At 37.7% G+C, this 17757-nt stretch overlaps 1 protein-coding gene across 2 annotated transcripts; it reads left to right on the top strand.

Annotated features, from left to right (window-relative positions):
* The first annotated feature begins 561 nt into the window (after positions 1-561).
* Positions 562-5225, top strand: LOC103724005 (heterogeneous nuclear ribonucleoprotein 1-like). 2 transcript variants are annotated; one of them, XM_008815122.4, is made up of 4 exons: positions 562-904; positions 1418-1647; positions 1806-3006; positions 4663-5225. In XM_008815122.4, exons 2-4 carry the CDS (start codon positions 1426-1428, stop codon positions 4674-4676), a joined length of 1437 nt encoding a protein of 478 aa, XP_008813344.1. In that variant the 5' UTR covers positions 562-904; positions 1418-1425; the 3' UTR covers positions 4677-5225. The 2 variants fall into 2 exon arrangements, with proteins under 2 accessions (XP_008813344.1, XP_008813343.1); XM_008815121.4 differs by having other exon boundaries at positions 562-908.
* The last annotated feature ends 12532 nt before the right edge of the window (positions 5226-17757 follow it).

Genomic DNA, 17757 nt, shown 5'->3' with positions numbered 1-17757 from the left:
AAGCAAGATGGGTGGAAGCGGCGACGATGGAGTTCTAGGTAAGGGTTGGTTTAACCGGTTGTGACGAAGGATGAGCAAAAATTCTTTGTTATAACTTGAAACCGAATCCGAACCCGGCCCAAAAAATTTAGGTCCGAACCTGAATTTTTTGGGTCGGGTCCGGATTATACATGGACCCAACCCAACCCAAATAACCTATTGGGTCAAAAATTGTAGCCGTGGTTTGATCCAACCCGACTTGATCTTTAATCGGATCGGATCTGAGTTCAAAATTAAGATCCAAACAAAAAATTGGGTCAGGTCAGGATCACTCAAGATCCGATGTGATCCGACTTATTTGCACCCCAGCAGCTAATATTGAAAATCCTTTCCTCAAGGGTAGAGTGAGCCATTAGATTTTGATCCAATGCATGCTCAATTACTTCCTAAGTACCATGTTCGAGGAACCAATTGACGTCGTGTCAGAACTTCACCAATCCAGCCGATTATAATCTCCCTTTTTTATTTAAGGAGAATATTTGACTCTGTTTATTTTGAAACGCAACGCACCATACCATCATGACCCGTCACCCTCTCCTCCCATACACCAGAGATCACTCTTTCCTTCTCCATCTCTTTCCTTTCTATATATATGGTTTTGGGCTCTTTTATGGTAGCTTTCTTAATTGAGACGAGCGAAATTGGAGGAAGAGCAGGAAAAAGTAACCGGAGATAGAGATTCCGTTCCTTCTTTCCTACAAGAAAAAAGGAATAGAGGCCTGGGGGCGAGTATATATGAGGCGCTCCTCTGTTGTTCTTCCGATGCCGGCTCCCAGATCTTACTGAAGAGATTGCACGCGAGCGAGCGAGAGAGAGAGAGCGAGGATCCCCTCTCGAACTCTCGATTCCGAAGCGTCTCAGATCGGTCGGTAAGCGTTCCTTGTTCGATTTTTTTCTTTTGTTTCTTCTTTTTTTTTTTGATTCCCATACTCTATTCCTGATGGCTGAAGCTGTCTGAATTCTATCTTTCTGTCGATTTGATCGGTGTCGTGAGGTGCTGGATTTGGCTATGGTCGATCCGAAGAGGATCCGAAGCTCCTCGATCGAATTCGATGGGATCCTTGTTTACTCTTTGGATTTTTCACTGGATGTTATGCGATTTGTGTTGGGTTCTGTTGCTCTTCTCTTCTCTCTTTTTGTTTATTAGATCTGATGTCGATCGTGTGATGCTTCTTTTCTTATCTATCTATTTCATCGGATGTTAAAAAAAATGGATTTTGATATGTGTGCATCGGTTTTCCTTTGAATTGTGTATTCTAGATTGGATCTGATACTTGTGGTAGCTGTTATTGTTGAATTAGATGAATAACATTGGTTTTGTGCTGGAATTGGAGCTTGGATTCTTGTCATGGTGATGATTTCTATGGGCGGATTGCAGAGTAAAGGATGGAGTTGGATCATGGAAAACTTTTCATCGGAGGGATTTCGTGGGACACCAACGAAGACCGCCTCCGGGAGTACTTCAAGGGTTTCGGGGAGGTAGTGGAGGCCGTTATCATGAAGGACCGGACCACTGGCCGTGCGCGTGGTTTCGGGTTCGTCGTCTTTGCGGACCCTGCCGTTGCGGAGAGAGTTGTCACGGAGAAACACTTGATTGATGGCCGGATGGTAGCCACTTAGCTCTGCCTTTCAGCTGTTTTCAATTATATGCAGATGCATTCGGATTAACATGTTATCCCTAATTCAGCATTGCCATTGTTATAGGATTGCTCTGATCCTTTGTTTGCTCAATATAATTTTGAGTGTTTGGTTAATGAATTTTGCAGGTGGAGGCGAAAAAAGCTGTTCCAAGGGATGACCAACAGATCCTTCACCGAAACAGCAGTAGTTCCCATGGTTCTCCGGTTCCTGGTCGCACCAAAAAAATTTTTGTTGGAGGCTTGGCATCCACTGTAACCGAAGCTGACTTCAAGAAGTACTTTGAGCAGTTTGGGACTATCACTGATGTTGTTGTGATGTATGATCACAACACACGAAGGCCGAGGGGCTTTGGATTCATCACTTTTGGTTCAGAGGATGCTGCGGATAAGGTGCTGCTTAAAACCTTTCATGAGCTTAATGGTAAGATGGTTGAGGTCAAGAAGGCTGTTCCCAAAGAACTGTCCCCAGGGCCAAGCATGCGCTCACCTGTTGGGGGATATAACTATGGTTTGAGCAGGGTCAGTAGCCTTCTCAATGCGTACACGCAGGCTTACAATCCAAGCCCCATAGGAGGCAATGGAATGAGGATGGATGGTAGATTTGGAGCAGTAGCTGGTGGGCGTAATGGGTTCTCTTCATTTGGTGCTGGCTATGGAATTGGATTGAACTTTGAGCCAGGGATGAGCCCTAACTTTGGTGGAAGCTCAAATTTCAATAATAACATCAATTATGGACGTGCATTGAGCCCTTATTATAGTGGGAATATGAGTAGATATAGTAACCCTATTGGGTACAGTGGGGGTAATGTTGGTACTAGGTCAGTTTTCAGTTCAGCGACTCGTAACTCATGGGGTTGCGGTGGCCTTAATTATACTACCAACTCTGCAAGTTCTAATGCCTTAATGGCATCTGGAAGTGGGAGCCTTGGTGGATTTGGTAATAGCAGTGTGATTTGGGGTGGTTCCTCTTCACCTATTTTGGCTCATAGTATGGGCAGTGGTTCGGGCTATGCTAGAATGAGTCTGGATCTGGATTATGGAGCTGGGGAGAGTAGCTTTGATACCAGCACTTATGGAAGAATCCCTGGGACTGGTCCTGTTAATTCCTCCTTTACTGCATCAAGCAATGTGTATGAAGGAAACTATGCAGATTCATCTGGTAATAGTTCAATATATGGAGACACAACTTGGAGGACTGTATCCTCAGAACTTGATGGGTCCGGTCCATTCAGTTATGGGCTTGGCAATGCAGCTTCGGATGTCACTGCCAAGGGTTCAGCAGCTTATATGGGTGGTCATAGTGTTACCAATAGACAAACAAATAGAGGTGAGAGGCTCCTTCAGCTTCATTTTATTTCCCTCTGAGATATGAATTTTCTGTATTTTATAAGCTAATCTTAGATAATTTAGATTATCTGGTAATATTGGTGGTTTTGTTGTTACCAACTGATATACACATATAGGTAAGAGACTTCATCACCTTATCTAACTGCATGCAAGTTCTGTATATAGGAAGATGGAAGTATAGAAAAAAACTTGGAACTCATAGAAAACATGGAACTCTATACGAGTTTTTCTTCTATATGTCTTCAGTCGAAGGAGTCTTGTATGTCAAAACATTTGAATATTTGCACCATATGTTTGTGCAAGTCTTGCAGCATGACTGGATGTTTGCATGTGGAGATAATGCTTCTTTGATTTCACTCCCATCTTTTGTGAATTACATCCTTCTTAAGGACTGCATAATACTTTAGCAAGAAAAACAAAGGAAGTACATCATTGAAAAAAATATAAATGTACTTAGTAGGTTGATTGTATCACGACCAATCATTAAGTTTCCATGACTTTCAAAAATGCCATGCACATTTTGTGTGGTGAGTCTTGGTGAAAGTTGGGATATATTAGAAAGCCTTTTCCTATCTACTTGGTACCAGCGGTATCTCGTCATCTTCATTGATTCGCATCTGTACTTGTGCTCTCCATAATAATTTTCCTCATCCATGTTATTTGGTCCCTCCACTTCATTTGAGTCTCAAACATGGATTCGACATCCACACCACATTGGCTGTGCCTTGGCCTATGTCATAATTATCAGCAACCGTTTTATGCTTGCAAGGGTTTTCTTCTTTCTACCTTGTTATTGGAAACTCATCGATGTTTGAAACTCTTGAAGTTGAACGCATACCTTTTTCCAGAGCCCATATGGGGCATTCCGGATGGCATCTCGCTGGACTTGTGAATGGGCTGTCAAATGATTTATGATGCTAAACTGACTACTCAAAACAAATGATTCAAATTAAGAAATCAATCACGTCTAAATTAAATTGTTAATTAATGCCTTCTTTCCAAGAAACACTTAATCTCATGGTTTAAAAATTGTAAATATTATTGACCCCTAGGTGTGTTCTAATAGTCTGCTGATATGAGGAACTGGTTAGAGATTGTTTAACTCGAAAATAAATATAGAAGGTTGAATTCTAAACAGTTGTCAAATGTTTCCTTTTACCGAGTCAAGAAAACAGTGTTTTGTTTCTATATAGATCCATAATACTTATGACGATGATCTAATTTCACAATGCTTAGAAATCAAGGATTGGTAAAACAGTACTTCTGGCATGTCCATCAGTCTAATTGATGAACTGCATCGCAATGTAGCTAATAGCTTTTAAAATACTTATAAATGGATGCTCATAATACTAACCTTATGAAATAGTGGTTAAAGTGTCAGATGGATTTTAGCCAATCTTGTCCTGTCAAACATATCGGACATGTAGGGAGGACAAATTTTTATTTATAGTAAGGTTTCATTGCTGCATTAATTCTAACAATATGGTTGTTTATTTTGAGGGATGCCTTAAATTTTTCATGCATGCTTTCCATGTTCTTTATGTTTTTATTACATGTTCTTTGTCATTGCATCAATAATTAGCAATGACGACAGCTGATCTGATTTTCTGTTGGTTTTTTGTTATCATTTGCTCAGGAATTGCTACATAGGAAGAGATTATTCTTTCAATACGAGAGTTATAATAGGTGAAGAATCCAGTGGATCAGGCGCTTGACTGTGAATTTCAGACATTCTATAAAATATATGGGTTAGTTAATTATTAGAGCTAACCAGAGAGTTGGTTTCAAAAATTTAAATTCTGGAGAATTCAAATATATAGGATTTTGTGTAAGGTTTGAGATTTGAGTTTCTTTTCTACATTGAGTTTAGGTTTGAGTTCCGTTTCTACATTGAGTTAAGGTTTGAGTTTTGTTTCTACATTGAGTTTAGGTTTGGTTTTTTGGGGTTTGATTGAGATGTAAAATCAGATTGCGGGATATATTCGGAAGTGTTTTGATTTATGCTGGCGCCATACGGACTAATACTATTTTTTTCAAACAAAAAACTTCTGTAATATCTGGCAGTGTGATAGCTATTGTCAAGTATGTGCTATTTTTTATATTTTTGTACTGCAGATGTACCAGAAAGCTGGTTGATTTACTAAGAATAAGGCTACCAAATATTCTGATTAATTTCTATTCAAATTTGCTTTCAGTAAACATTATTTTTTTTTTCCTATTGCATTTATTTGTTTGTTCCTTTTTTTTTTTTTTTTTTTTGGGTCGGCTGCTTTACAAAGCCCTAGAGTAAATACATCCACTCGCATTGCTTAATATGACATCCCGAAAGCAAGCGGATAAGATCGAGGGGGAGTCCCAAATCACTGAGTTGCCATCCAGTCAGTTGTACAATTTGCTTCCCCAAAAATTTGCTCAACCCATGAACAGATATTTGTTATGAATCTCCGCATATCTGGCATCAAAGGATGGATAATTCTCTGTAAAGATTCAGGAGATCATTGTTTTGAAGTCCCCTTCATAAAGATAATTAACTATTTGGTTCAAGAATTTTTCTTAATGAATAAGTACCTTGATTTTTCTAGCTGTACACTATTTTTAGTTTCTTTCTGGAGATGGCTTTTTGTTTCTCAAGATGTTCTGGTCTGGCTTCAGTGCGCCTTTGGGCAGGCATCTCCTCTTTCTCTCTTCTTTTTTTCTCTTTATAGGTAGTCAAAGCATCCCGTGCAGAGTCCTGATATATATTCCACAAAGGGTGGTGTCTTGATGCCCTTTGTCTCCCATCCTCAACTCGGGGCTAGATTCTGTAGGATTTCCTTGGCCAAGTTAAGGTTATTTTTACTTTGCCAAATCTGGCATGGGTTTGTCCTATATCACTACCTCGTATCCTCTCACAGAAGCATTGCCTTCACTCAAGATTGATGTATGGTGCTTTTCATGACTTCTATACTGATCAAGCACATGTATAACCAGTGTATTTAGGTGTAAGGTAGGGATTCATTTTATTCTACGGCTTGTCAGTTCTCTTGATAATTTGGCAGACTGAGGTTGTCTGGGCATGCATGTAAACAATAAGATTGCCAACACTAATAACATTAAAAATATTATTGGATTATATTAATGTTATGTAATATTATGACAACAATTATCTAAATAATAATTATAATATTGTATTAAATATTATATATTATATTCTATGTAATTTGTAATTGTATGAACTACATAATTATAGTATGTAATATATTATATTATTTAATAATTTTAATATTATTAATATTAAAATTAGAATTAATATTCTATCATAATATTATTTAAATCATAGTACTTATATTATTATAATATACTAGTATCTAATATTATTTACAGTCAATAACAAAATTAATGTTGTTATTATGATTAAGACATAATTCAAATAGAAGTGAGATGGTAAATAATCTATTAATATAATATGTATTATAATAAAAACAAAACTTATTTAGTAATATAATAATTATAAAAAGACAACTGAATAATATATAGTCTATGAAATACCAATATTATATAGTATATTTAATATTATATTATCTAATAAATAATAAATTACTGCAGTAAATTTTTGGTAAATAATTAATATTAAGATAGTATTAAAACTTTTTTATTATCACTCAACCTTAGTGAAAAGATATCCAGGCCTGGGATTTGGTTTTACCTCTTTTTATGGCAATGCAATACCCAAAAAAATCAGCATTTTCATGTCCAAATGAGTTACCAAAGATGAGAATAGGATCGATAGGATATCCATTTTCATCTCGCAATTGCTTTCAATCAAACATGGCGTTAATCTGTGTCTTCCAGAGTATTTAAGAAGCGGAATCATGTAAAAACTAGCAATAGGTGGCCCCTTTGGCAAATAAGTCTCCAATCCAAACTGGAGGTCATTGCAGCTTGGATGGAGAACGGTGGTCCTTGTTCTAAGGGCATATGAATAAATTTCTGTAGGCGCTGAATTGTCTTCTTTTCATTGGCATTCCAAGCCGAAGGTCTATCCCTATCAATTAATTTGGACCATGCAACTTGTGGGTCACTTGGATGAATGCCAACCACCTTAAATTTTATCTCCCGATTCTGCTTTTCATATTCCTTTTAAACTAGGTCCTTGTTTTAGGGATAATTTTGTCGCTGGTTAAACTAGTCATAGAAACAGTGGAGAAATTTCTTACTGTAAAACCTATTTTAAGGTAACGTTCTAGGCAGAATGGAGTTTTCAAGAGGCAGACAAGGGTGTTTGTTGGATAGTCATTGCATACTAACCATAGTGCTCAAAAAGGGATTAGATCATTTTTTGTTTATGGATCACAGTACAAATATTCTCTAAATATTGAAACGTTATTGATTGTTGATGATTTTTCCATTGGCAAGAATGATTCCGGACTTTGATGAATGATTCAACTAAGAGTTAATCGTCATGAATTTTCTGATTTATTCATGAATTATTCATAAGTTATGCCAAAATTGCACTAAGTAAGTTGCAACAAAATGGTTTTAGTTATTTTTGTTAGAATCTTTTTAGTTCTCAGGGATAGAGCCAGAAAATCACAGAATTGTAAAAGGCTAACTTGACAGCACATTTCAATGTCTACCCTGCTTTGGGGCAGCTGCGTGAACTGATCCCATGCAAGAGAGATGTTGCCGAGGGAGATTCACCTTATCTTAGCCACTGAATTGGCTTCATCATTTTGCTTACTTGAAATATAATGCAGTATTACTATATGGTGATCCAAAATGTTACTTATCTTCTTGATTGCATTCCCCAGTTGTTTCGAACCATATTTTATCGGAAGTTGACGACTAATGAAGCTTCCAAAGGGAATAATCTTGGTCTTCCACAAGCCATGCTTATAGATTCATTTCAAGCTTATTACCTTATTCCGGATTCTGACATAATTGGTACTTCATGCTAAATAGATTGAAGACGCTCAACAATAGGAGTCCATAAAGCAACAGCCTGCACTTATGGATCAACTACCCAGCCAATCTTTGGGAACTAATTTTCTGAGTTTGCTTAGTATGAGAAATGTCTTTACAACGCCAACTTTGGCCTTGTTCCCTTTTGGCCAGGCCTTACCACAACCAACCTCACTGAACCCTTCTAGAGGGAGACCACCAATTAGGCAAAACCAATCCCCAGATCCTAAAAATATGAATTCTTCCCCTACTTACATGAGTTTTTCACTTTGTTTCTGAATTCTAGATCTCCATCCATGCCTAACTCTCTCTCTCTCTCTCTCTCTCTCTCTCTGAATTGCCAGTTTTCCAAACTGCTGTAAGTACTGATGCAATGCAGATGACGAAGCCACAAATAATGGACCACCATTTAATGATGCTTCTCTGATTATTTGCCAGATATGCCTTTTAGGCGGCACTCTTTTTAAGGCAGTGATCCATCCCATGGGCCGTGGGTCAGAGAAACGCTTGCACTCGAGGATGCTGCAAGTCGAGTGGCAGTCTTTTTGCTGAGATCTAACATGTGGGCCCTTGGCAAAACATGCAACGCATGCACGTTATCTGTCCCCATCTTTCTTCATGGTCTTTGGTTTCTTGATCTCTCTCCATATTAGGAGACTTTCTTTTCAAAATATAGTGTAAATCACCTCCCAAAATGGCATCTCAGATTATGCCCTTATCGGTTTAGATCTGCAAGCTATTTGAGCCCATAATTGATTTTTTAGATTGGAGAAAACTTGACTGAAAAAAATATTTGAGAGTTTCATTGTAACTCCTAATCTTCGACAAGGTTGAATGTTGTTTCTCCAAATTGAGAGCCTTGAAATTTAGGTAAGTATAGACATGGGAAGAAGAAGAAGTTTTTGAACGTTAAGTTCTCCAAACTCAGATTTTGAAAATATCGAAATTTTGCATATCAAAGGAGAATTCTCTATAACCATTTTCGAGAAGGGTGATGGGAGTAACCTTAAAGCATTGTTGGAGGACTTGCAAGATAAAGAAAAAGACCCTTGGATAAGCAAAGATGCGGAATCAGTTGGATTCATTAAGGGGACCATAATATTTTAGCCATCTATCACAGAATGACCAATGCTAGGAGAATGTTAAACTTCATCCTTTTGTTAAATGGAACAATAAAGAAGGTTCAATTAAAGAAGAACTGTTTGGAAAATACTTTGGGGGCCTAGTTATTGCAAATGAAAGGTTCCCTAGTCCTACAAATGCTAGGCTGGCAACTCAATAGTCAACCCACTACCATGTATCTCACTAATTCTTATGAGTTGCATTGATTCTTCTCTCATGCCACTTGGCGAGAGGGAGAGAGCATTTTGTTCTTCTAACATTTCAAGGTCATAGTGTAGTCTAGTATCTTAGTCCTTCAAGGATCTTTATTTGAGGAAATGGGCTTACGGAGGCTTGATTATTCCTACATATATAATAGTGCTCATCATGAAGGAGAATCGCGGTTCCCTACTGGATTTCAAGCCTATTGATCTCATCAACAATACCTTTAAGATTAGGGTTTTGCCGTGATATTTCTTTATGTTTTTTTAACAAAACTAGTTAGTGAATGATGAATGTTATAATAGCAAAATAATTATTACCAGTTTCCCTTGGTTGAGCCTAGACACATGACGTGCAGCAATTTTTCCTTTGGCTTGCGAATGTAATTGATATGGAGCACAAATTATCTGATGTGCGCACACGACACTGCAGGTGTTGTACAGCTATGGATAGCCGCTATCAAGAAATGGGTGTCTATAAAATATGGTAGTCCATGAGCACATGCCATATCATACACAAAGCATATTTGATGGCTGTCCATCTCCTAATGACTGCACTGAAGAGAATCCTAGTTGATTGGCATGGCCTTTGTCCTCTACTGCAACATTTCAAATACCGGCTTAGGTGAGAGGTCAATCCTGGTCTTCGTATGCATTCCTCTCTCCATCCTATGCTCCTTGTTCTCACCATCATCTCAGTCTCCTCCTCATCACCCAGATCGAAGAAACCACTATGGTCGCCGTTGCCTTCAAGGATTTAGCCACCTGGGCCACCTTTGCTCTCGTCATTACCCCCTACAGCAGCAAGGTCAGTGGCTAAAAGCATATGTATGCATAATATGTATATATATACATATGCACGTATATGTATGTATACATATGAACGTATATGTATGTATACATATGCACGTATATGTATGTACATATGCATGTATGTACATAGATACGTATACGTATGTATATATAACTAATGTTAGTAAGACAGAAGGGTGCACATATAATGGGGGCGGGCGCCCTCATGAGAGAAGGGTCGGCCCGGGCCTCCCACTTGTTTCTAAAGCAGCGAATCCAAGAGGCCCTTTTAATTAGATGACCAAGGAGTAGGTGGTTTATAAAATCGATGTAAGGATGGAAAGGCACCCAACCAGCCGTTGTGCACAAATTTGCATATTTGTCTGAGTAGTTTGGCTATCAAAGTGACTCGATTCATTCCAGTTTACATGAATCATTCAGGTCTAAAGATACCCAAATGCTATTGCACGATTAAAATATTGCCACTGTTAATAGTGGGTTCAATTAGACATTTTCTCAGTCTAGCTAGCTAACGGGACATGTCACACTCAAATGCTGATATAGAGTCTTTATTTCGATAAGTGAAAAATGATTGCCACCAACTTATGGTCATCATCTACCTTCAGACTGTGAAACCCAATGGACATGGCCTAGTCCACTTACCGGCCATTCAGGAGGAAGACTCCTGCTGGAGTCTTCTTCCTCCCTCGCGATCGCGACGATCGAAAGTTCATCATGATCCGCAGACCGGCCGGATAAGACTAGGACAATCTATTTAAAGACCCCTTTCTCCACTTTCGAGTTCACCAGAATAAAGAAGAGAATGACCCACCTGCCAATAGATTCCCTGTTCTCCAACTTTTCCCCACGAAGCCCGGCTGACATTTGAGCATCTCAGAATTTAATGCATACGCTCTTTGTTAGCTTTCATTCTAAATGTGGAAGTTGGAATTTAGAAATCAGAGAGCAAATAGGAGACAGCCATAAAAGAAGTGTGATGCTTCAGTCTTCCACAAGCACTTCTGAAGAAAATAATCAACTAGATGCATGCACAAGTGCAGATTATTGCACTCAAATTTTCACAGGAAAAAAAAAATTTGTTAACTAGGCGACAACATAACACTAACTTTCTACTCCACCATGAATTGATGCTATTAAATACATTGCAATATCTTAATATAAAAGGTACGGATATCAAGCCTAATTATTTCAAAAGGGAGCTCATTCACACATGAAGTGGTTGCTGTCTTCTGGCACTAGGAAAGCATCAGAGTAAAAGAAATAAGAGGCCTCCAGCTCTGACACGCATTTCTCGACAAACCAAACAACAGAACTTAAACAGGCAAGTCAATCAGGTCCGGAATTATGAACCTAGGTACCAATGTGTTTCTACCATTCTCAGTCCATTTCAAGCACCTGTCCATCTAAAAAAGATAATTTGATGGGCATCAACAACTCCACAAGCACCAATTACTTTGATGTCTCTGCTATATTTTCACTCGTTGCTGCACTTGCAGTACAGAAAGCTCCAAAAACATGATTAGGATAATTTTGATGAGATGTTATAAATAAACATTTCTTTTCACAATTTATCAAGTGATCTAAAGATAACTGCAAAGTTCTCATGTACTGCAAGACAGCAAATTAAACATGAAACCAGAAATCCAAAGAAACACCTTAGCATACAAGGTGTTCAAAATTAAGACGATTGATTGGAACTGGGAGATGTTCTGGAAGCAAAGTAACTGCATTTTTAGTTCGAAAGGAGTTCCTTGAAGCCAGATTTCTTGCTTACGGAGAGAAAACAAAGAGAGTTGTGTTTAAACGGTGCAGTGCTTTTCGACTTGCAAGTGGAATGTAAAGGATTCATGCATACAGAACAAAGAAAACATTGTCATAGAATTAGTTAAGCCAAGCTAGAACCCAGCAAAACCAATAAATTTTACAAAATCTTTGTTCGGGTTTGGAGTGGTCTCCTGTCATATCATAAATCCTTTAATTGAACACTATCCCAGTACCATCAGGGTCAGCCAAGAATCTTGAAAGAACTTGTAAAGAAAACAGGAGCCTCAAAGATTAATTATCACTGACGTGTATGAATGAAATAACCGCACTTGTGACAGCTGCTAAGCTTCCCAGGACAAGTTCTTAGACCTGCCACTGGCTTGACGGAGTTGTGGCTGATTATTGTAAATGCCCTTGGAGCGGATTGAATCCACTGTAAACCACAGAATAGCAGTTTAGGAGCCGCAATGAACCATGAAAGGCAAGGCAGAGTGCAAGGCATGAACATCATCTAGAGCATAGTCTAATCCAAGCCATATGGAGCTGCAAAGGTGATTGTAGAGAGATGTCGGCATGCAAATTGGATAATTACGCGATCGCTGTGGCAGCTGGGCCAATATCAGATCCAGGTTTCAGAGATGGCTTTCCAGAATGATTTGCTATTTATCATAGACACATGTTTCAGGGTCTTTTGGGAGCAAAAAAATAGCTGTTACAACATAAGCACTAGATGTCCTATCTATTATTTTCAGAACAATCAGGAATGACTGAACCAGATTGCTAATCTCCAGATGTCAGTAAGATATCAGAGCATCCAATCTCACATGTCACACATTAACTGCCAATTCAGATACAAAATTTTCAAAAAAATTATCAATCACTGGCTCGAAATTCTTGCTTGCCTCAATCACTTTATAACAATTGAAGTGACACCTGTAGATGAAAATATGCACGCATAGAGCTGCACTCTTTCCATTACCTGTTGATCTTTATTTTTCATACTTGGATTAGATCATGACAGTACAGTCAAGTAAGCTTGCCAGAGCAGAATCTGGATAAAGCCCATCCATGATGATGACAGAAAAAAGCCAGAGCCAAAGCATAAAAATTCATGTTTGTCGCATTCCGAAAACACTGGTTCTTCATTTTAAGCTCCAGTTATTCTGAAAGCTGGAAAGTAATTTACAAGTCTAACAAAAAAAAAGAAGAGGAGAAGACCTCTTCTACTTGCCAACATTATTATTCCAAAATCAAAATAAGCAAAACACGATCACAGCTATGACAAATCGCCATATTCCACGTTCAATATAATTTGGGTTCTGAATGAGGGATTTCAAGGATTAACAAACTCCATACATGACATTGACAAACGGAAACTCATCTCATGAAGCACAATCAGCAAGAGAAGATCAGTTCGACAAATATTCAAGCAACTCCAAGAGTTTGACCAACATGCATCTATAGTTGAAGAAAACGAACTGCAATAGCATGAAAAACAATTGGTAGTGCCAGCATAGAAATTATGTCTCAAAATTGCAATCTGGATTTCCCAGATGCCATTAGAGCATCATATGATGTCAAGTTTCTGTCCTACAGAAAACACTCATTCACAATCTCTGGCAAGTTCTGAACGCTGAAAAGTAATTTAGAACCCCACTTGAGATTGAAGAAGGCCTCTTCTTCAGGCACACATTTATCTTTTCAAACATAGAATAAGCAAATCACAATCATTGCTACAACAAATCGCCATATTCTAGGGTTCTGGATGAGGGATTTCAAGCTGAAGGTGACAGCAGGATATGCGAACTTGTCTCAGAAAGCAAAGTCAATATGACAGAAGAGATCAGTTTGACAAATCTTCTAACAACTCAAAAGGCTTGGCACTATGCAAAACAACCAGAAATAGCGTGAAAAATGATACTTCAAAATTGGAAGAAGGAATCTCTCATATGTCAGTGCTAAAGCAGCATACTTTTCCTTGTTTCCAGCCTAATGAAAAACTCATCCTCATTACAATTCCCAGCTCGTTCTGAAACCTGGAAATTTTGCAGGCCCAACAGAAATTAAAGACAACTTCTACTGGCCCACAATAATTAAATCAAACCCAAGACAAGGAAATTATAATCACTGCCGTGGCAGATCACCATATTCTGCAGTCAATATGATTAGTATTCTAAGTGAGGGATTTTAATGATTAACAAACCCAATTTGAAGATAATAGCAATAATTGCAAACACGTCTCAGTAAGCAAGGTCAAAATAAGGACAAATCTTCAAACAACTGAGAAAGTTTGGCATTCATCCAACTAATGGATCAAGAACACAACCAGCCGTAACATGAAAAAAGATCTGAGGGTGCAGTCTTCAATTTATTCTTGAAATGGATCATCATATGATAATGTAAATAAAAAACAAAGATGAAAATGTTTAGCAATTACTATGAAGTATGAATCATGTAAGGCGATTTTGTTGGCTGGGGTTTCTGATGGAGATTTGCAACAATTCGACAATGGTGCTTGGACAGCTGATAGAGTTAGACATTGTAAGAAAAATATGAAAGAAAAATTAATTTGTGAGCAGGAGATAATTTAGAGCGTGTTCAAAATGGAATATCTCTGAGTCAGATTCTCAAATGTATTTAAAATTATTTGAAAATTGGATGCCAGCAACCTTATATTGATAGTGTGATATCATAAATACTGCTAAAAATAGATCCTGTATGCCCAAAAGATATATTTCTGCTCATGACAACGACTAAAAAAAGCAGGGGTCAAACAAAGAAATGGTAAGGGAACACTCCTAATGACAGGCTTGCAGAAGACGCAATAATTTATGCTGTCAGTCAAGAACTTCAACATTTTTCATTACAAATGCCAATTTAACAGGTAAAATATAGAATGCCAGGTGATTAATCTGGAACTTAGATAAGAACATTTCCTTATGTTCAAGCTTATTGTCTAGCTTGTGCAATTTAGCTGTGGATACATCCATAGTCAAGCATATTGTTAAGTGCCAGAACGGTAACATCAGGTGCTCCCCAATATGAGACCATAGCATGAGCACTATAGGATGTGGAAATGATACTGTGAGGTGTTCCATGCAGTATGCTACGGAAAAAGCAACCTTTACACCACACACTAGAAAATCTAATACAGGGCAGGGTGATTAGATGAAAAATATAAATGCGAGCATAGAGGTTCTCAAATCTCAAATCACAGAATAACAGAAATTAGGTTCTGCTTATGGAGTTTGTCAACAGGTGACAACTAAACTTTACATAAACAGAAAGATCGATAACTTTCTCTGCAAATCATGTGTTTTCTCACCTTTCTCTCTTGCAAGCAAACAGCAGAAATATATACCCATAACCAATGAGGATCTCAGCCAATTTTCCTATTCTATCATCCTTCAGACCATGGAATATTGAAGCATCAGACTACAAGATCCACTTCAGGAGGGGAGATCAGAGGGCAGCTTGGCAAGTAAATTCTTTTCTTTGCATATTCATCTTTTGCAAGCTCATAATTCCATAAATCCATGAGCTATGCATCACCATCACAAATATTATATGGTTAGACAGCAACATAACCAGAAGAGAAGCTCAGTCTGATCAAATGCAGGAATTCAAAAATGTGTTGCTTTGCATGCCAATGGACAGAAGTAGAAGACTTAGCAAATGTAACATGGCAAGAACGAGAATATGAGAACCTCCACAAGTGTTAGCACAAACCGCCCAATTCACATTTTATCTTGGCGTTGGAGGCCCTAACCTTCAAGAAACCCCTTGCACCAAACTACAGGTGATTGGTTGTTCATATTGACTAAGAAAGATCCCATTACTTTATAAAGATACTACTGCGCTGCTGACTTCCAGAAACCAGCACTCACCTCCAACACCAACAGCACAACATTTTCCGGTATAATTCATGAGTTCTCCACTGAGGAATCAAGTTAGAAGATCTGAGATGTGAATTTAGCTAAATAGTGACTTACCCATGGGATCTCATTTGGTATGCAATTTTTTTGCCGGGCAGCAATGCATCACTTACCATCACTAGTGCACTAATATAGCCCCAAAATTTAGAGCACTCCAAGGAACTATTGCCAAATCCAGCATACAACTAATTCCCACACTCTTTTCCTACTAACATTCACCTAACATGACCAGTTATGAGCATATTATCTTTAGGGCACCTAGCCACCAAGATATTCTCACTAGGTGCTGAGGATGTCAGGTGAAATAGTAATTAATTATTGTAATAACCCAAGTCAATACACATTCAACATAATGAATACCTACATACTATCTCATACCACAGAGCAATAAGCTTATATTTGCTAGATGTTGTCACAAATTGGGTGGAAACACTTCACCCCACAATTGTTGACTTAACCAAAATTAGGTAAACAAGCAGGTAGCCTTAGACAGGTCTTATAAATCATGATAAGTTAATAACAACATAAGAAATAGAAAAGAATCATAACTAATAAATGCATGATACACTTGCAATTATTAGACATGTCACAAAATCACCTTTATCATTAAGCAATAGGACGGTCATAAGATAATTATCAAGGCATCGTCTCTTTGAAAGAATCATAATTGTTTCTTATATTGAGGAATTGGTAAACTTTAAGCCTAAACTTTCTAGGCATTGGTATTCTAAATGGCTAAGAAGTTATTCTTTCCACCACAAAAAAGTACCTATATTTTCAGATGAATTCACAAACAATTTTATAATTTGACAAATTATTATTGTTGGCTATTATCACAGAAAGTTAAGTTTATAATTTCTTGTAAGGTTTAATAACATAGATGGTCAACATAAGGTCACTAATAGCTATATTGTGATGAAGTCAGTTAGCTAGGTGAGTCCTTTAAAATCTGTATCACGTGCAAGAAATCCCATGGTGACAATTACCATTGTTGTTTAACTATGGCGGCCAACATAGTCTTAAAAAGGTTCATTGCCCAGTTAGATTCCCGACTATCTAGTGTCCTAGGAGGGGCGAACTAGGGACAGACCTAACCATTGGCATTTTTTACATAAAGTCACTGCCCCAGGACTTGAACGTCAGCCCAAGCCTTTACCATTGCACCAAACAATGGCCCCTATTAGTCAACATAGTGTAGCAGACAACAAATCAATCTGAAACAACATTTAACTTTTAGAAAACCTAAAGAACCAAAGAGATGGTTTACTTGGCACTAAACTGATCTTGGAAAGAAGAAAGATCAACAGAAGTTGAATGTAACCATTGATAATAAGTCTTTGATTTGTCTGTTTGGACAGTCTTCTTAATAACTCGTATTGGTATTTAATAAACATTATAATCTTGAGCTAAATAACCACTTTAATGTTTAACATACTTTATAAGCTGTAATAGAAAATTGTTATTTTTCCTCTGATAATTAAAATTTTTATCATGACTAACCACTTTTTATCAGGATTATTAAAGAATAAGATTAACCAACCTCCCCCTAACCTTGTAAAAACCAATGTTCATGGTACCCTTTGTCCCTAGCTTTTTAGAGAATATTTGGACATAAGACAGGAAACTAAAGAAATCTTCACCTTATCGAAGTTTTGATAACATTTTGAGATCAATGCCCCACTAAGTTAGCTATTGTATACAATCACCATTCGATATATCAAATCAGCTTTAAGATATTCTGCACTCAGTGGTGCTCAAATCATCACTAAACAAGACAAACATATAATTTACGATTTTCAGTTTCCAAGAAAGGCATATCTATTCGATAAATTCTTACCATCTATAGTTAAGGATAGATCCTTCATACTTATCAAGCACTTATGGTATTCATTAGTTCACACAGAAGGTGGCCCCATTGCAGATATATAACATTTAAATCCAAAATAAAGATGGTAA

The sequence above is a fragment of the Phoenix dactylifera genome, unplaced genomic scaffold (genome assembly GCF_009389715.1).
Source record: "Phoenix dactylifera cultivar Barhee BC4 unplaced genomic scaffold, palm_55x_up_171113_PBpolish2nd_filt_p 000350F, whole genome shotgun sequence".
In the NCBI taxonomy this organism is placed as follows: Eukaryota; Viridiplantae; Streptophyta; class Magnoliopsida; order Arecales; family Arecaceae; genus Phoenix; species Phoenix dactylifera.
Note: the sequence above shows the minus strand (reverse complement) of the source record. Positions and strands in the feature narration are given on the sequence as shown.